We start from the raw sequence: 21,433 nt of genomic DNA, 5'->3' as shown, positions 1-21,433 counted from the left end.
TCATATTCTATGACAAGTATTTATAAAATATTTCCTAAACATGGAGAATTACATCTACATAACAAACATGTTCCTTGCAATGTATAATACAATAAATAGCAAGTAATTGATAAACATGCAACAAACAAAGATGCTAAGATCTAAAGAGTTGCTGCATGCATGGCAATGGCATGTATTATATTAGAAAACGTCTACAAACATTTGTAATGCTTGTGCACAATGCTCCCACCCCAAATAGCCCCTTCATAGTATTGGATATCTGTGGAAATGTGAAGAAATATAAAGAGGGAATAAAGCAGAGAAGGATAAAAAAAATAATTGGCCTCTCACATAAATGAGGATGTGTACAGAGTAAACTTCCCTTTTCTGAAATGTACCAGAGTTCGGACCCCCTGAAATATATCCTTAAATAGTGTTTGCCCATACCGGGAAATCCCAATTTTAAGAAAACGACTCAAGAGAAAAACGGGAACCGTTAGGAAAGGAAACTTACTCCTACAGCATGATGTGCACATTATACTCAGGACCCCACCTAAAAAAGGTCCCTCAACTACTATAAAAAGGCTCACCACTTAGCAGACTAAACACCCACCAACTTCAAACACTTCTCTAGCTAACCACACTCAGCAGTCACTACTACCAGTCATTCCCTTTTTCTCTGCAGGTTAGTTCATATTCAACTCCTTAGGAAACAACACTTTGATTATTGCATCATTAAGCCTATTGGTTTCACTAATGAAGTTTGTTGGGGTTCATACATAACGAAACAACATTCTATCATCCCAATACCATAAAGGTGTCGGATATACGCAACCATACTCTCGTAATAGCAAATAGATTGTTAGAAATTGAGGCTAACAACTGTAATTTGGAACTTCACATAAACAAAAAATGTCCATTAAAATTCAAACCAAATAACTACTGGCTGGAGAATGAACAATTCTCACAAAACTGAAAATGTAAAACATATATTTAAATTTAGAAAAAGGAATAAAATTACGGTTTTAAGTGACTAGAACAAAATTATTGATCAGTTTTTGGCTCTTCCTGTTGGTTTTAAGTACAGGTAAAGACAACAATGAGCTCTCCAGGGGATTGGTTGTGTGGTGCATGCAACCATGTGAACTTTAAGAAGCGGGAATCATGCCAGAAGTGTAGTTTTCCTAAGTACGGAAGCCAGGATGATATCCCATATTATATTGCTAGCACAAAACTTAACAGGACAGAGGTGTTGGCCGGAGATTGGTACTGCCAGAGCATGAACTGCGGAGCTCACAATTACGCTAGCCGTACAAGCTGTTTCCGATGTGGAAACCTTAAATGCGAATATGGGACTGTTGGTGTTGGTTATGGAACTGGTGACATGATGGGAGCCGGAGTATACAGCTCAGATCAACAGCAACAACTACTTCCTGGGTGGAAAGCTGGTGATTGGATTTGTATGAGGTAATTCCAAAAAAAAAAAAAAAAAAAACTCCATAGAAGTCTGAACTTGAAATATCATTTCTAAAGCTGCAATTCTGCTTGATTACTAATATGGACTTGTCTATGGCTGCAGACCTGGGTGTGGTTTACACAACTATGCGTGCAGGATGGAATGCTACAAGTGCAGCTTACCAAGGGATTTTGGTAAAATATCTCTTGCATAATATAAGTTGTTTTTCTTTCATTCACTTGTGAAATTCATATGATCTAGTTGAGTTAATTCAATATCTTTACTGATTTTAAGAAAACATATCTAATCAATGGTCAATTAAAAACAACCTCTTTGTTCTAACAAATGGTTGTATACATACAATCCTTTTACGGTAAAAAAGAATGTTGTGGAGAATTAAGAAAACATATCTAATCAAGGGTTAAAATGGAAACAAATCTTTGTTATTACAAATGTTCGTATACATACAATTGTTTTAGGGTTACAAGGATCCTTTTATGGTAAAAAGGAATTTTATGGTGTAATAAAAAAACATGTCTAAGGAATTTTTTTTTTTTTTGTTTTTCTATTGGCAGGTGGAGCAATGTAGCAGCGAGGGGATTTTTAGAGAGGTTACAAGGATCCATCTCGGTTTCTAATGTAAACTTCATGAGTCATAGCACCTCTTTCTAGGGAATGTAAAAAAAAAAATTAATTCCCCATAAATTAGAATTGTAAGTTTTGTTATTGTAAGGTGCTACGGAATGAAGTGAAGCCCAAGAAGGCTATTTTTCTGTTCAATTTTGTTCAACTCCTCCAATTTTGGATGCTAAGTATTTTAGAAACGTCTATGAATTATCATATAAACATAAATTCAAGGAATTGTTAAATTAGGCTGGACTTATTGTGAATGCCAGCATATTAACGGAGGGACACAAGTGCACACACTTCATAAGCCAATGAGATATATACCATCCCAAAACCATATGGCAATGGGAAAAAGGTCTCTAATAACTTATAAAGCGTGCACACCATTTTTTCAGTTTATCGATGTGGGATGAGTAGGAATCACTCAAGCCTAGTTTAGTTCTGAAGGTAGGCTTATCTAGCTTAATTTGTTTTGCCTTCAAGGGACCTATTTCTAAACTTTTTTAGCTCCTTTTAGTATAAAATCGTAAAGGATAGCAGCATATAGATAGGAACCACATGCTTTGCTTTAGGCTCATTTTGACAAGTGTAAAAATAGCGAGGTAAAAATGGCGATTCATGTCACATAAGTTTATTGGATCACTTGTTGTGATATTGGTCTTACAAGTTACATAATGTGATGCATGTATCAGCAACTGATTAAGCTGCAGCCAACAGTACTCCTATGATAATATTATGGCCAAACATAGAAAACTCCCCGAGTTCTGATTTTGTGGGTTCTTCTGTGCTTCTAAAATCATTATTATATGATGGGGTATGTTCAATGCGTTCTTCTATACTTGATGGAGCCAATAATTATAATTCTGTGATTTCAAATTATAGTGAATTATAGTTAAAATGGCGCATCAAATCATTTTTTTCTATCTAAATTTGCAATGAATGTTTGGCATCAAGAGCCAAACAAAAATAGCCTACAAGACAATATAAAGGCAAAGTTGTATACATTGAACTTCCAAATTTCGCTTAGATAAGAGCGCCACTTGGCACTGGACAAATGGCATCTTAATATGTTTGATGTTTCAAGGATGTGACTTAAAAACATCATAAATTACTAATATTTCACAATAAATTCACAAAAATAGACGACTCAATGTCCACACTTGCAAGTTGCAATCCATCAATCGGGATCTTCTTTTCCAATTGTTGTGCGACAGCGGAAGCAAGATCGATGAACAACAATAAAACAACAGGAAATTCAATGCAAACAATAAGAAAATGACACAAGAAATTTAACGTGGTTTACTATTAATGTGATAGCTACGTCCACCGGCACCGAGAACAAACAATTTCACTCTGATCGCAAAGAATACAAGATGAATTACAATCACGCTCACAAATTATGATGGCTCTCTTGTGATCTCTCTCTCAATTTGTGAATCATAATTCCCTAGTGCTAACAAGAGGGTGTATTTATAATAAATCAACTTGAAAGACAGTTTTAGGAACTAAGTAACTACAAATGACCGACCACAAATAAAGGTAACCGTTCCAAAAGACGTTTCCCGTGAAAAGAAACTTCAATCGCGCGACCCGTGTAAAACTACGCGAGCCGCAGAGTGAGATCAGAAGCAACTCCGCGCCCTGCGAACCTGAGGCAGAGTCAACTCCGCGCCCCGCGGAGTACTTTCTGACCTGAAGCCATCTTCTTCCAATGGTGCTAGCAAGTTTGAGTCACCATTAATAAGAATCTCCACCTTGACGAAAACTCGTATTTAGCAAACGAACTCATCAACACATAGTGAACATATCTCAAGCCAAAACCCGATGTAAAGCTCATGCATAAGCCGTACATCCCGATAAATCTTCAACCAAGACTCATCCCGACAAGTCTCCAACCAAGACCTATCACCTACTTGTCACCAAGTATAACAACTCATAATGTTCCACCTGCATCACAAGCCCCGGGCAAGCTCCACCTTAAGGCCAACATGCTCACAACAGAAGCTCACCTACAAGGCCTTTGAGCCATATAGACTCCTTAGCTGCAGAAGTTAAAGCCATGTACTCAGTTTCAGTAGTAGACAACGTAACCGAAGATTGAATGTAGACTTCCAACTAACCACAGAACCACCCAAAGTAAACACATACCCGGTCACCGACCTCCTGGTATCCACATCAGCTGCATAATCAGAATCACTATATCCAGTTACCAAACACTCCTTACCATTCCCATACACAAGACCAATATCAGTTGTTACTCTCAAATAGCGAAAAATCCTTTTCACCCCCTGCCAGTGCTCTCTCCCAGGTCGAGCCATGAACCTACTCACAACACTGACAGCGTGCGCAATATTCGGCCTAGTACAGACCATAGCATACATCAAACAGCCAACAGCATTGGCATAAGGGACCCTAGACATATAAGCCAACTCCTCCTCAGTTTGAGGTGACATGGACAAAGACAATTTACAGCTCATAGATGTTGGTGTACTTATAGGCTTCGATTTCTCCATCCTAAAACGAGATAAAATCCTTTTGATGTAACTTTTCAGAGTTAAGAAAAGCTTACCTCTAGCCCGATCCCTATAGATCTCCATACCCAAAATCTTTTTAGCTGGACTCAAATCTTTCATGTCAAATTCCGAGCTAAGCAACTCTTTAAGTCTAGCAATATCCGATTTATTCTTTGTGACAACAAGCATGTCATCAACATATAACAACAAATAAATCATGGAACCGTCATCCAGCTTACTATGATACACACATCAATCATACGAATTCCTATCAAAATCATGCAAAACCATAAAAGAATCAAACCTCTTGTACCACTGTCGAGGGGATTGCTTAAGTCCATACAACGAATTTAGCAATCTGCATGCATAGTGCTCTTTCCCTGGAATCTTGAACCCCTCGGGCTTCTTCATCAAAATCTTCTCCTCCAAATCGCCATGAAGGAAAGTCGTCTTAACATCCAGCTGCTCCAGCTCAAGGTCATAATGTGCTACAATTGACAATAGCACACGAATAGAAGTATGTCGAACCACCGGTGAGAATATCTCCACAAAGTCAACCCCTTCTACCTAACTGAACCCCTTTGCGACTAACTAGCCTTAAAACGAACTTTCTTAGATTCAGATGACCCTTCTTTCTTCTTAAAGATCCACTTACACCCTACATGTTTTCTCCCCTCTGGTACCTTCACAAGTTCCTACACTTTGTTCTTGTAAAGAGATTGCATCTCTTCACCCATTGCAGCAAGCCATTGCGCAGACTCACTACAACTAATTGCTTGTTTATACGTGGCAGGTTCATATGACTCTACATCATCAGCTACACTTAATGCATAACCTGTCAAATTCTCAACAAAGCAACTCCTTCCTTCCATCTCTTCAATCAACCTAATAGGCTTCTTGATAACTCATCTAGGTCTCTCAAGAATGGTGTCGGATTGACTAGATGACCCCTGATTAGACTGCACCACCTCCTCCCTAGAGTTAGGAGAAGATGGAACAACCTCAGGTTCATGAGTACTCGGCACTGGAACCTCAGCATCATCATCAATAAATTGCACTCGAGGTAAATCAGCAATGGATGACTGATGTACCTCAAGTACTCCATTTGTCTGCAGCAAGTTCTCCCCTTCTTTTCCCAAATCAGAAGACTCCGAGCTCTTCTTGGAATACATGGTGCTCTCATCAAAAGTGACATCCCTACTAAGAATGACCCGACGCTCCGAAGGTGAATAGATCCAAAACCCCTTCACACCAGCACCGTACCCAACAAAACACCCCGTCTTGGCTCGTGGATCCAGTTTACCCTCACTAACATGATAATAAGCAACACAGCCAAAAATCTTCAAATTAGAGAAACTAGGCAACTTACCACTCCAGATCTCAAACGGGATTTTGAAGTCAATTCCCGAATGAGGACCCCTATTGATGATATAACTAGCTGTCATCCCAGCTTCACTCCAATACCTCCTCCCAAGCCCTGCATTAGAGAGCATGCATCGAACTCTTTCAAGCAGTGTCTGATTAACCCAATCTGCAACACCGTTCTGCTGTGGTGTCATCATGACGGTATGATGCCGACCAATACCCTCATCTGCATAGAACTGACTAAACTCCTCTTTGCAAAACTCTAGCCTATTGTTTGTTCATAGCTTCTTGATCTTCCTACCCTGTCGATTCTCCACCAAAGCTTTCCATTGCTTAAAAGCTTTGAAGGCCTCATCCTTTGACTTAAGCAACCTAAGCCATGTGTATCGGGATTTGTCATCTACAAATGACACAAAATAGCGAAAACCTCCCATACCTTCAATCCTAGATGGACCCCAGCAATCTGAATGGACATAATCGAGCACTTCATTAGTAATGTGAGCACCCTTGCTGAACTTTGACCTGTGTTTCTTCCCAAACACACAATGCTCACAAAATTCAAGGTTGGCAACCTTGATCCCAGATAATAGACCCCTCTTAGACAAAAGCTGCATCCCTTTCTCCCCCATATGACCAACCCTCATGTGCCAAATCTTGGTCATCTCCTAGTGAGATACTGATGCGCAAACCACAGAACTAGACAGTGTGACACCCTCAAAGACATAGAGGGTGATCCTCTTGATACCCTTAAGTACCAACTCCGAACCTCGATAAATGGACAGCTCCCCATCTGAAAACGTTCCATTGTACCCCAAATCATCCAAGGTACCCAATGAAATCAGATTCTTCCCCAAAGCAAGGACATGTCGCACCCTAGTCAATGTTAACTTTTGCCCATCTCTAGTCCTCAATCTTATGGATCCGATACCCGTAACCTTACAAGGTGCGTTATTACCTACAATAACATTACCCCTATTGCAAGACTCATACGTGTCAAACCAATCTCGACGCGGACTCATATGGAACAAACACCCCGAATCTAGAACCCAATCATCAGAAAGATCCCCAGACTTAGCAAAACTCACTAATGCCAAGTCTTCCTCCGAATTATAGTTCTCCTTCGGTTTTACTTCAACTACAGCAGCTTGGGACCTGCCCTTCCTCACCGGACAATTAGCCTTAAAGTGACACGGTTCTTTGCAGTAATAATAGGTCTTTCCCCGCAGTCTTACCAGATCCCTCATTGCCGCTTCTAGCACCCGACCCAGTATTGTACCCCCTTCTTCTTTTTAGACTTCCCGGACTTAACAACCCATTGCCACTATCCCCGTTATCACCTATAGCCTTTTGACGAAGTTCCCTAGTATGAAGTGCTGCCTTCACTTCTTCTAGGGTCAGGGAGTCTTTACCAACAACAAACGACTCCACAAAATTCTCATAGCTAAACGGTAGAGACACAAGTAAAATCAACGCAGCATCCTCATCATCTACTTTAACATCTAAGTTACGCAAATCCAGTAAAATAGAGTTAAGTTTTTCAAGATGTTCCCGTAAGGAAGTAACTGATTGCATTCGGAGGCTGAACAACCGCTGCTTCAACAATAGTTTGTTGGTCAGCGACTTAGTCATATACAATGACTCCAAATTCATCCAAAGTTCCGCCGATGTAGCCTGATCAGCGACCTCCGTGATGATGTGATCATTCAAACTTAGCAAAATGGTAGAATGAGTCTTTTCTTCCATTACTGCTAATTGCCCGTCGGTTAATCCATCATCCGACCCCGCAGTGGTACTCCATAAAGCCAACGAACGCTAGATTTGCTGCTGTTTCAACAGAGCCTTCATCTTTATTTGCCATAGCCCGAAGCTATTTTTCCCGGTAAATTTCTCAATTCTTATTGTAGAATCTTCGGACATTGTTTCACTCAAAAAACTCTCCAAGGAATTAAAACCTGAGCTCTTGATGCCACTTGTTGTGCGACAGCGGAAGCAAGGTCGATGAACAACAATAAAACAACGGGAAATTCAATGCAAACAATAAGAAAATGACACAAGAAATTTAACGTGGTTCACTATCAATGTGATAGCTACGTCCACCGGCACCGAGAATAAACAATTTCACTCTAATCGCAAAGAATACAAGATGAATTACAATCACGCTCACAAATTACGATGGCTCTCTTGTGATCTCTCTCTCAATTTATGAATCATAATTCCCTAGTGCTAACAAGAGGGTGTATTTATAATAAATCAACTTGAAAGACAGTTTTAGGAACTAAGTAACCACAAATAACCGACTACAAAGAAAGGTAACCGTCCTAAAAGACGTTTCCCGTGAAAAGAAACTTCAATTGCGCGACCCGTGTAAAACTACGCGAGCCGCAGAGTGAGATCAGAAGCAACTCCGCGCCCCGCGGACTTGAGGAAGAGTCAACTCCGCACCCCGCAGAGTACTCTCTGACCTGAACCCATCTTCTATCAAAGGTGCTAGCAAGTTTGAGTCACCATTATTAACACCAATTCTTCTGTTAATTTTCTTAGAACATTTTAAAGCACAAAAAGTAATTTCAAACAAATTTATCTTTCCCCTGAATAAAACTTGCCATATTGAGAATAGAAGTTCGACTTACAGTTTATTATCCAGCTACTGGGTCCCATAAAATGCACAATACATTTGAAAGCTGTATATAAATGCACAATACACAAGTCCTATCGGAATTCATCACAGAATATATAGAGACCTGATATTACTAGTAAACAAAAAAATACACTTGTGCATTTATAGACATTGGATTTTGTTGAAATATAGTGACTCGAAAAAGTCATTATATGGGATGAAGATTTGGGAAATGGATAACGCAGGTCGTCAGGCAGAAGGTTGTGCGCAGGCCGAGGAGTTTTACGTGAGGCTCGGAGGCGCGGGGTGCGGAGTTTTACGCGGGGCGCGGAGAAGGTTCTACCTTAGGCAGATTGTTGGGCGCGAGCCGCGGAGCACTGCGATTTTTGCGGGAAGTTGGTTTTGGCACATTTTTGGCCGGTTACTCTTAGTTTTTAATGGTTTCTTTTGTATTTTCTTAACCCTAATTTCATTTCATTATGAGGTATACTATATAAAGGCCTCATGTAATTAGAATTAGAGGATGCAATGCAAAACACAAAGTGAGGAAAACTAAGCTTGAAAAAGCTTGGAAAGCCATTGTTGTGGCTTCTTGTTCATCTTGTAATTTCCCGGCTTATAGTGAAAATTTTATTCTCGGTGCCGGTGGATGTAGCTATCACATTGATAGTGAACCACGTTAATTTCTCGGTTTGAATTTCTTTATTGTCTATTTTAATTTTTATTGCTTTTCGTTATTGTTTTCGATCTTTGCTTCCGCTGTCGAACAATAGACTTCGTACCACAGTGTATATAAATTGCAGAGCATTAAAGAAAGCTACTTGCAAGACAAAGAATGAAATGAGATTACTTACATTACTCCATAGCATGACAACTTTTCTTCAGTTAGTCGCCTAGTGATTCTCCATATTATCATGGCATCATGACACAACCGAGGTTTGAACCTAATTCAGCATTTTTCTGGCAACCATTTGGTCTCCATCTGAGTCCCGCACTAATAGTAAATAAATATTAGTCCAATGATTGAAACTTCTGCAAATATTAGAAAAGTGGTTGAAGCACCAACAACCTCAATTTAGGTCAAAACATCTCACTCACAAGGAGATTAGCAAACTAATTCATGGTGCAGCAATACCTCCCCTTATTCTTCAGCAAAGTAAAATAAATACTAGTCGCAGTTGAAGTATCATTCCATTTTCGTGGCCTTTTTGCAATCAATGCTGATAGTTGCGCTTCAATCGCAGCCTACACTGCGGCTGCAATAACCTCAATTACAATAGGATTGCACGTGGTGATGCAAACGATATTTTGCACAATGTTCCTCGGTACCTCAATGGATGGATCTCTGAGTTTATGATCCATAGTACAGTTTTCATACCAAGAGCATGTTCGAAGGAATAGAATTACCAAGATTTCCTGCTTGCTTGGATGTTCCATGAAAAACACTTGATGCTCTTGTTTGTGTGCAGCTCTTACATCATTTGTAGCAGCACACAAGCTCAATGATAATGCTGTCAAAGGAAATTGGAATGTAAAACTGCGCAAATATAAAAATTGATAGAATTTAAATTAACCCTAAACCTGCTATTAGAAAAACCATTTTTTCCTGTTCTTATCTCTTGCAACTTTAACAAAAAAACTAAAGATAATTCCTCATTTTATTATTCAACATCCAATTATAAGCTACATGCTCTTTCTAGAAATCGTTTTTTCTCTACTTCTTTCAGAAGTTTGATTTCATAACACCCACCGTGTAACCCAATTTTTTACTCTCCTTAATCTTTATGCAAATCTCCATAGCAAAGTAAATTATGGGTCAAAGAGAGTATCTATTTTTAAATACAGTAAATTTTATACCAACCAATCTATCTTTTCACTCTCCTCATGTTTTCAATTATTAATCTTTAACTGCTAAACCCCAAATATCAACCAATTCCACTAATAGATAGAGTGTAAACAAGTTGAGTACCATGAAGATAAAAATTATGCTCAATTTAATTAGTAACAAATAACTAAGCCTTGATTTTTCTAAACAAGAAAGATCTTGAATTGGAAGCAGCTACATAAGCATGGCGATTAAAATTGAATCTGAAATGACCCGACTCATGATAGCTAATCTTTCGTCCTGTTGCAGCAGTATGACGAAATATACCAGCTAAGACAATAACTCAAGCAATAGTTTCAAACATAGAGATGATCATTAGATCTCTCCTACCAGTCCTATGAACAAGTGGTGTGCTAACTTCTAACATATGATCTAACCACATTAAGACTTGAACTGACAAGAGAAGTGATCGATATACAACAGACAACAACACAAAATTGACATATAGTGTTTGATGCAATAAATGAACTAGAACAATTTGCAAATAAAATAAGACGAAATGAGCAATGCAAGCTAAAATAAACAAACACACTTACGAGGTTTACAAAATATTGCTACATCCTCACTAGGGCTAGCGTTTGATTGTGTTCAAACAATAAGCAAAAGCTCACAAAATATGAAGAAATTACAATGTTGAAGTAAGCTAATTGTGTTTGGAATATAAAATAATTAGGGAGCAACTGTTATAAACTTAGAGTAAGTTGAAGCTCAAGTATAGAATTTGGGTTAACATCCCAAGGCACAAAAAAGGGTTAATATAGGCAAAGGGTGAATGAGACGGTTATAATCTCATATTCCAACACTCTTTGACATAATCTCATATCACAATTCACAACAGTAGAACTGCAGTAAATAACAGTATTTATGCACACAAAATGCTATGCTTTTTGAACGGTGATCCCATTTTTTAGTCCCCTATTGAAACTCGGAAATCCTAGGAAATCTTTAACTTTGTAAATGAAATAAGAAGCACTCAAGGGCATAAAGCTTCAAACTTTATCCCTATAATATCCAAGAACAATGATAGAGGTGTTCTATGTAATGAAACAACTTGTTCCTATGAATTAGGATGTAAACAACAAGAAATAAAGCAATAAACAAAGACACAAAAGATTGAAGAGGTTCACCCAATGTGGGTTGTTGAAGTAATTGGTGACTTGAGTGCACCATTTAAGACTATGCATTAGTATGTGAGCATAGAGATGGAATCCCATGGGTGGATTAATGTGTGTTAAGTGTGTGCATTAAGTATGCACATTAAGTGGGAAGTTTATGGTGGTGTTTAAGAGTATGTTCAATGCATTAAGTTATGAGTGTATTGATAAGTGTCTTAAACATGGATATTAAGTTTATGCTGCCTCTTTGCTTCATACATTTTCTGCCCCTATTGAAGCCCTATGTTCCCTTATATCTACTCCCTTGTATCCTTAGTTATATGTGCACCAAAGTCCCATTATAGTGAGCTACCTTACTTACTCAAGTTCACCCTCTAATGAGCTCCTCTCTTCCCTTACACTTATCTCCATTGTAGTTCCTTTAAGTTTTGTATTCTCTCTTTTGAACAAATTAATATAATCCTAGGCTAGATGGTGGATGTAGTCCAAGATTGGGGAACCACCTTAAATACTTGTCTTGATTATTTACTTTATTATTGTCATTCATCATACACTTGCATATTTAGCTCCTACACATTGATATATCATAAACCTTCACTTAAACCTTAACTTGTGATCCTTGAGTGAGATATTCACCTCCCCTTACAATATCATTTATCAATTTGCATTAACATATTTTTAGAAAAGTAACTTTTTAAAACAAATAATTGTGTAGCACAATTGAGGTTTTCTCTAGTAAAACATATCATACTACCAATTTTTACTTTCAAAACTTTGTGAAATGAGGCTCAACTTAAGAAGATGGTTGTGCTGGGAAAATATATTAATTGAGACCATAGCTAAAGCGATGATATTAACGTTTGATAAGTACCGAAAAGTGGATATAATAATGTAATATCGATAATAATATTGCTTGATAATTAATATTCCGAACTCCGTTGGAAGTTCGAGTTTGAGTAAAGTTGAGGTATGCGTAATCTAACTCCGAGCGGAGGGGGATTGAAAAAAATAATCTGAGTTTTATCCAGAGCAAAGTTGAAGGGAGTATAATCTGAGCTGAATTCGACCCATTGTCATTCCTACGTTTAAGCTTCTTACCTTTTCTTTTATTTTCCTTTTATGGATTTACCTTAATGTGAATGCATTCAATGTAATTGTAGGTAGAACTTGCCTACAAATATGAAAGTTCATTAATATAGAAATCACACTAATGAGTAAAAATTTTTCTATCTTCTAATTTTTACTCATTTTACTTCTTCCATATCTTTCAATGTTTTAATAAGAAATCAAATTTAGTAAGAACACAAAGATTGAATTTTGGAGTATTAAAGATAAAGATTGAAGAGTACTAGTCACATTTTGGATTGGTGCGGCCCAAAGATGACCAAAAGTATTACTCCACCTATGATTTTCACCTATCAAAAGCAAGAACAGTAATTACATCATTATTACATGACCTAATCAATCTTAATCAAGTTAACCTAAATTAAGACCAAAATTATGTCAAGAACTTGTTAGGGTTTTAGGGCTTCAGGGTTTTTGGCTTTTGCTTTTCAATACATTCCCACCTTCCTTCCCAGTCTCCACTCTCCAGCTTCATTTTGCCTTTTGTCCAATTATATAGGATAATTAGGGCTGATTGCGGCTAGGGTTTCAAAATTGTGTCCAACATCTTCCTCACTACTTCTCATGTTTGTCAGCATATATATATATATATAAATATATTGAATCACCAACCTTTTTATTATTTTAATTCAATTCGATTGTATTATTCATTCTTTTTCTTTTATCAATTTTCCCCATTTCTCTGAAATTTTGATAATAATTTCAACTTTTGTATCAAAATTTTGAATCTTTGGTCATTTCTACAATTTTTTGATTTGGGTTTTCGTTGATCATTTTTTCTATCTCAATCCTGTTGACTTGCAAGAAAAGTAAGAATTTTTATTGATTTTAATTCGTGGGTAACTCAAAAGATTTAATCTTTGTTTTGATTTGATTTAGTTTTTGATTGATTTTTCTTTCTATTTTTTTGTTTTTGAAATTGAAGAATCAAGATGAGTTCCTCTGATTCATTCCCATTTCCACCTAATGGTTTAGATTCTATGGATTTTTGGCCTCAACTTCCTATTTCAAATGAAGAATCTGAATACGATCATCCACCAATGAAAAAATATAAGAATGCTTCTGATAACCAACCCACAAATCGAACAGCTCAAAATACTCCTCCGGTCAATCAACCAAATGGGAAAATCTTCTTCAAAACTAGATTATGTGCAAAATTTAGAATGGGACAATGCAAGAATGGTGAAAATTGCAACTTTGCTCATGGAGAAGAAGACTTGAGGAAGCCTCCTCCTAATTGGCAAGAACTAGTTGGGGGAAGAACAGATGATAGAAGGAGTGGTGGAAGTGAAAATTGGGATGATGATGATAGGATTATTCTTAAGATGAAGCTTTGTAAGAAGTTTTACAATGGGGAAGAATGTCCATATGGGGAAAGGTGTAATTTTTCTCACAAAGAACCTCCTAAGTTTAGGGAGAATTCCACTCGATTTCGAGACAATTCAAGGGAAAGCTTTGCTATTAGCATTGGTACTACAGGGTCTTCTATAGGGCAATCTAGGACTGCTGATCAGTATGATGTTCAAAGGATGGCGGCACCTACTAATGTTAATGGTTGTATGGATGGAATGAGAGGAAATAGTAGACCAGTTTGGTGGAAAACTAAGCTGTGTATTAAGTTTGAGAATACAGGATACTGCCCTTTTGGTGATAATTGTCATTATGCTCATGGGCAAGCAGGTATGTATCCTCAAACTTGTATTATAATGGTTTTGGTTGTTAATTTTTATTGGAATTCCATGATGTGGTTTTTAATCAATTGCTTAATATATTTATCTAAATACCATAGATAGTGAGATCAATTGTTTTGTTCTATAGTGTGAGCTTATGGATTGAGGCTTGTTTTTTCTTCCTTTTAACTGTAAGCTAGAGTGCCTGAGAATCTTTTAACGTAGATTATTGTGAAACATTTGGTGTATTTAATAATTTAAGTGTAGATGGCTGATGATCAAAAGGAATGGAGTTGGAGAATTCATGAGGACACCATCAAAATGACTTATTCGCCTCTTGCCCTCTTGGATTAAACCTTTGACATTGTTGTTAATTGCATTTGAGCTTATCTAGATCTAGATATATAACATATGTTCCCTGATTCTTTCCATTTGAACTAGAAAGAAATAAGTTAGATTAGACCCGAATTTTACATCTCTCAGAACGATGGAGACTTGAGTTAACATTGATGCTCACTCTCTCATTTGCTGTCCTTTCCCTTGTGGGGTTCGGGGATTCTTTGTTGAAGTAGAACTCGCCTCGAAGATGATATGGTTACTTGGCCTCATCTCATTGTGAAATTTGATAAGTCATCCTGAATTTGTTCGGTTTGACAATGTTTTATCTTTTGTTTGTGAATGTTTAAAAATCCTGAAGCTGTGCACCACTCTCCTATCATTTGTTCTGTTCCACACAATTTGCAATTTATTTGTTCAGCTCGTCTTGTATGACACCGTCTCACGGTGAGACGACCTCAAAACAAGAAGTCCGTAAGCTAAAAAGTTTCTATTATTAGGCTATTATGAAGCATGTCTAACGGTGAGACCGTCTCATACAAGAATTTGTGTTATTTGTTTGTGAATATATTTAAAGCATATGATGTTAAGTTATAAATCGATGCTTATTTTGGTTGAATCTTGTCATGGGCCTGTTTGACCTGGCGACTGATGCTATGTGAGCATATCATTTCTTTGAATCGGAAAGAATTGGGATAACTCTTGTTTTGCTGATATCACGTTTTTTTTTTTTGAAGTTGCAATTTACTGAATTTTTTCCAAGAATAGCCCAAAACCGACCATAATTCTATTTTTTTGATTTGTGATTCGCGAGGATATTAGCAAATCATGTGACTGTGGGTTGGAGTATCTTGTAATTTTAAATGCAATGCCTTTTATGTTTCCAAATTCTCATCAAGTCTTGTTCTTCCTTCAGAGTTATTGCTGCCTAGTAGTCGTTCTACAGAGGCTGAACTGGCGGTTACTCACTCAGTTCCTCTTAAACCTGGGTCTGCTCCTAATAATGATCCAACTCCAGTGAAATCTGATATGAGGTTTGCCTCCAGTCAGGACGGTCAGGCAAAGAAGTGCCTTGTGAAATGGAAAGCAACCAAGAAGATTAACCGCATTTATGGTGATTGGATCGATGATCTGCCTCTCACACTGCCTACTGAAGTGGAGACCTGATTTTTTTAGGTGCAAGTTTTGTTACATGTGTGTCCATAGTTATGCTTCATTAATGCATCATTGAAGTTTTTGGTTACTGTGACATGGTTTTCATGTTTAGCGTATGTCGTGTTTTCATTTTGTGCCATTGAGTTTTTCTTCTCTTTGGTGAAATTGAAGTCGACCCTACATTGTTGAGATTTAGGGGTTTTTGTCATTAATATTTGTTTGGAAGTCCTGATGTTTTGTAGTTCATAGTTACTAGAAGCTATAGTTGCTATAATACAGGCGACATAGCGCAGATTTGTAGAAGAGATTTTAGAGGTATACTAGTTATGAGTCATAGTAAGGAGAATCTGAATACATGAATGTTTGTCTTAGCAAGTTTTTTACTCCATGTTTTATAACTGAAATGCTATGTTATTCAGACTATTCATTTTGCTTCACGTACCCGTGTTCGATCCTTGATGTTTAGACAGTCGTATGACACTTAGACACTTCATTTTAGGCGTAAAATTGAATATTTAGACCTATTCGACACTTGGATACGTACTAGTTACTGACATCAGTACTCGAGTCCAACTAACATTAGCTGAAATGTATACTTCGTCTATTTTTTAGTTGCTATGCATACTTCATTTAGCGTTAGCGTTGTGTTACTGGTTTTTGTTAGAATGCATCAAAACACTTTTGTAATCCATACTCATTAAACTACCCATTAAAACTAGAGGTGTTCGTATGGGCTATCAAGTTGATTTCGGGTTAGGTGTTTTAGACGGTTAAAAATCGGACTTTTTGTCCACGTTGATTTTTACATTATATTATTAAATCCATTATTTAGTAGGGTCAAATTGGGTTCGGTTACAAGGTTCGAATCATCGGATTTGTTTTGAATAATCTAATTAAGACAAACCCAAACCCTTTCCTCATTGTCTCTTCTCCTCATCCTCAATCCGCACGGACCTTCACGTTTCTGTTCCACCTCTTCCTCGTAGTTAGTTTCCACCACATTTGTGAGAAGCTCCAAGAACTTCAACTTGGTATAAATCAGTGGAAGATAATGTGTAGCTTACATGCTGAGGATGACAACATCTCGATTCTCAAGACTAAAGAAGGATTCTGTTTGTTGTGATCAGCAGGTTGGAATACTGTATCAGGAGATCAACGAACAGAACGGTATGGAAGAATCAGGTCTATATTGTCACCCCTATTGATATTATACTTAGCACTGAATATTAAGTACAATATAAAAGCTACAGCTAGGTATACTTTAAAAGCCAAAAATCACCCAATGTGATATTGCTTAGTTAGTAGCTTTTTAAATATGGATGATTACTTTATAAGAGGATAAGACAAAAAAATAAATTGTAAAAAATAAATCAACTTATGTTGTATACTTGTATCTAGGGATGGCCGGATGGGCATGAGTCGGATCCTATAAGATTCAGATTCAGATCCTAATTTTTTTATTGGATTCAGATCCAGAACCAGATCCGTAGGGTTTGAAAATTTTGGACTCGGACCCAAACTCTTAGGGTTTGGATCTGGGTCTAGAACAATTTTTTTTCATGAAAATTTTTTTAAAATATATGATGTAGTATAATTTTTGACTATTCGCATAAAATTGTTTAAACATTTTCGACTAACGAGAATCTTCTAATACTTTATACTAATTGAGCAAAATATATGAAGTTTTCCAACATTCAAGTTCTTATAACGAAATATTTATCAAGTCTTTAATCTTTAAAGTGTAGATATAACGACCATATTTTAAATTATATGAACCGACAAAGTTCAAAATCACATAATGTTCAAAAATATAACTCACATAGTTGTTCCCACCCACAGCTCTTTCGCCCATACACTAACCCGTATTTTCAACTTCGAAATCAAATGATTCCGAGAGAGAACCAAATGCTCAAACTTCACCTTATTACGCTCATATCAAAGGGGAAGGACATCACCCTGAGATCCTAATCTTAAAAAAATCTTAAAAAAAAGGGGATATGGCGAAATCGGTAGACGCTACGGACTTAATTGGCTTGAGCCTTAGTATGGAGACCTACTAAGTGAAAACTTTCAAATTCAGAGAAACCCTGGAATTAATAAAAATGGGTAATCCTGAGCCAACTCCTTTTTCAAAAGTAAAAAAAAAAAAAAAAAAGAATTCAGAAAGCAAGAATAAAAAAAAGGATAGGTGCAGAGACTCAAAGGAAGCTGTTCTAACAAATGGAGTTGATTGTGCTGGGTTGTTCGAAGAATTCTTCCGTCGAAATTCCTAATTAATGGCACTTCGAATCTATTCTGTATTTCTATTTTTAGAATTTTTAGATATTCTGATTTCGAGATAATATAGAATATGATATTTTCTAGAAATAAAAATGAATATGAAAAAATGGAGACTCCAAACCACACAAAACACAAATAGTGTTCCATAAATCGACAAAAGACTTTAGATGCACAAAACCCTGCCACCCACTAATCACGCTCTGTAAAACCCCCTGGAAACTCCACCCCTCCAAAACACTCATCTAAACCGACCACGAAACTGAACACGTGAGTAGGATGTGATATGTGGTTTCAACATCCATACCACAGAAAGGGCAAAGGTCCTGAGATTGGTCAATAATCCCTAGCGCTAACAAAAAAGAGTCCGTCTTTAGTCTCCCCAAACACCTGAGCCAAACCGATAATTGAGCTCTCGGGAGGGCCTTATTATGCAATATGAACTTGGTAATGAAAATAGGTTTGATCGCGCACACCCGTTCCTAAGCTTAATTAATAAACTCTATGTAGAATAATAACCAACTTTAAACAATTTTCAGGACACAAAATCCCTGCTAGCCACGCAAGGTGTATACGCCTCAATACACGCAAGCAAATCTACGACATCCTCATCCTCCAATACACGAAGAGCCCTGCACCAAACAAGATTCCAAAACCACCGCTCATGCAACCAACTACCCATTTGCATAATAGAAAATTCCTTCTGAAGAGATATTAAAAAATGCCTCGGAAAAAGAAATTTCAACGACACTAAAGAAGCGAAAGCTACTATCCTTTTCCACATAGACTTTATCTCTATATCCTCACATACAAGGTTTCTAACTAAAGACGTCTCTGCATCAAGTTTTGTTAATTGCCCCCATATTCCACTCTTAGCACTACGAAATCCTTCCTCTGAAGCCATCATACCTGTAATGTGATGAACAAAAGCTACTATCCTTTTCCATATAGACTTTATCTCTAGGGTTTCAAAATTCCATCTTGACGTTAGATGATAAATTAAGGGTTCTTGTTAGCACTTAAAGTCGATTCGACTTTTCTTGTGGACTAGAATAGCCAATGGAAAGATATCTCAACTTATCCTTCTGGAAGCGGACTTTCGTGCTTTAGTTTTTGCTTGACGATATATTGTATGTTTTACATATAGCTTAATTAAACATTGGATTAGTGATGTTAATACTTCTAATCTCTATACTTCTCTCTAAACACTTTAAAACGATTTTCTTCTCCAAACCACAAACTACCATTATAGACCTTATTGAAAGCATCAAGAAAGTTTTACTTTCACGATAAAACATTTAGGCTAGATGTACATGTAGCCTATATCGAATGAACCATATTATTTCCTTTTTCTTACTTTATTGTTAATTAATTTGGCATTATTATTAGTTCTTGAATTAGGGTTTTTAACTAGCCTTTTGTCCCAATTAAATCATTGATCAAGGCTAAATCAGATAATAAACTATTTAAGTGTTCTTACATCATCTTTTAATTTTCCGATTTATGTTTCATTTGCTTTTTTGATGGGCAATTAGGCATTTCTCATAGTTTCATGTCTTGAAAAATTTACTTAGGAATTAGATTTTCCGACTGAATTGCTACTACAATATAGTCGAAAATAGTCAGAAAATATTATTATTAAAGTAGTTATTCTGGTCAAATTTTGTCAACATCATTGACCACATTTGATCAGATGTATTATTTTATTTAAAATAAATATGGATCAAACAAAACAATAAAGTGATAAAAATAAGATTCAATAAGAACAAAAATAAATTTATATACAAATTAACAAAAACATAAAAGTATTTGACAAATAAATTATACAAACCCAAATTCTTCCAAACACAATTCAACTTTAAGAAACTTAAAAACAATGGTCTAGGAAAGTAGAGGCGGAGGAGGTTGTTGAAAAGCCGGATTTTGCTGGAACAGCATGTGCACAAAGGATAGCAAATAGTTCACCTCTTGCCTTGTTTTGCTTTGCTCCTCCACAAGGGTCATATGATCTTCCCTGGAAATGGCATGGTTGAGGTGATCATGTATTTGATTCATGAATTGGTGAAGATGATCGAGCCTCTCATTAATCATTTAGGCCGGAAGAGGAGCGCTTTGGTGTTGGGATTGTGGCGTCACAAGTTCAGCATCATAATGTTGTGTCGCGTCACCAACACTAAAGACTGCCTTAGAGGGCTTCTTCTTCCTGGGCGCCTATGATTCGATGGTTTTAACATATATACTTTCAAATAGTTTTCTTACTATGATTTGGTTATTTTTATATTTGTCAAAAAATGTCACAATTTTTCGGAACCTCAAGAGTGTCTTAAATATATTATTTTAAATATCAAATTTTTGGAATGATTAATTATGAACAATATAAAAATAAAACATCAACAAATTTGATATAGGAAGATAGTCTATAGATGATTTATACTCAAATGTCAAAATATTCATGGATATTATCTCACTAATAAATAGTAGTAATTTTTCGTTTAGTTAATAATACCAAAATTCTAGTATTAAAACATAAAAGAAATTAAGTCTATGCTGCACAGCAACAGGTGCTGTATATGCAATAGGAATTATACGCCAATGGAGGGCACTTGGCCCTACATAAATCTTTTGTGCAACCTTCTATATGTATATTGCACCTTGGACCAACCCCATCCTCTCTAATTATTTCACCAAGTTTTTGTAAATTGTACCCATATGTAATCCTGCATTCTAAAAGCAAAAAAAAAATTATTTCATAATTTAGTACTTGCACTAGAAAATTAACTAAAATACAAAAAAAAAAAAAAATTTACACATGCAATTGATTTTGGCCCGCCAGAGCACAACACATCAGACACTGAGCAAAAATTTAGACCAAGGCCTCAAATATTGATTTCATTTTTGACTCATCAAATTAAATGATTAACTATAACCAAAATAATAAATACTATTTTCGAAAAAAAATAATAAATAGTTTAGACGATAAAATAACTTTATTATAAACTTTTTGTTGAAATAAAAAAATAACATTCATTTTTAACACCTACCCGTAGATGACCAAATAACTAGTAACAAGAGCATTAGAGGTATGAAAGATTTATTTTCAGCCATTTTTTGGACACTTGAGGTTATGTTTAAAATAGTTTAGAAAAATGAAAAGTTTAATTTTTCAAAAGTTTTATTTAGAGAAATTTGAAATTTGCTAAAAATGTATGCCGTTTTATACTGACATGGATATTGCTGTTATTAATTGTTGATATTTTTATCATTAATGTATAATCCCTTTTATATCATAAAAATATTCTTATGAATTTTTTTT

The 21,433-nt window shown here is 36.4% G+C and overlaps 2 protein-coding genes across 3 annotated transcripts; both read left to right on the top strand.

The window, feature by feature from the left end:
* Nucleotides 1–506: 506 nt before the first annotated feature.
* LOC130823938 (uncharacterized) lies at nucleotides 507–2,684 on the top strand. The gene is made up of 4 exons (XM_057688770.1): nucleotides 507–664; nucleotides 1,067–1,446; nucleotides 1,559–1,629; nucleotides 2,011–2,684. Exons 2-4 carry the CDS (start codon nucleotides 1,079–1,081, stop codon nucleotides 2,022–2,024), a joined length of 453 nt encoding a protein of 150 aa, XP_057544753.1. The 5' UTR covers nucleotides 507–664; nucleotides 1,067–1,078; the 3' UTR covers nucleotides 2,025–2,684.
* A 10,394-nt stretch (nucleotides 2,685–13,078) lies between these two features.
* LOC130824194 (zinc finger CCCH domain-containing protein 39-like) lies at nucleotides 13,079–17,527 on the top strand. 2 transcript variants are annotated; one of them, XM_057689093.1, is made up of 3 exons: nucleotides 13,084–13,491; nucleotides 13,608–14,362; nucleotides 15,605–17,527. In XM_057689093.1, exons 2-3 carry the CDS (start codon nucleotides 13,615–13,617, stop codon nucleotides 15,853–15,855), a joined length of 999 nt encoding a protein of 332 aa, XP_057545076.1. In that variant the 5' UTR covers nucleotides 13,084–13,491; nucleotides 13,608–13,614; the 3' UTR covers nucleotides 15,856–17,527. The 2 variants fall into 2 exon arrangements, with proteins under 2 accessions (XP_057545075.1, XP_057545076.1); XM_057689092.1 differs by having other exon boundaries at nucleotides 13,079–14,362; nucleotides 15,605–17,526.
* Nucleotides 17,528–21,433: the final 3,906 nt, after the last annotated feature.

The sequence above is a fragment of the Amaranthus tricolor genome, chromosome 9 (genome assembly GCF_026212465.1).
Source record: "Amaranthus tricolor cultivar Red isolate AtriRed21 chromosome 9, ASM2621246v1, whole genome shotgun sequence".
Lineage (NCBI taxonomy): Eukaryota > Viridiplantae > Streptophyta > Magnoliopsida > Caryophyllales > Amaranthaceae > Amaranthus > Amaranthus tricolor.
The sequence above is the reverse complement of the archived record's forward strand: the minus strand, read 5'-3'. Positions and strand labels throughout refer to the sequence as shown.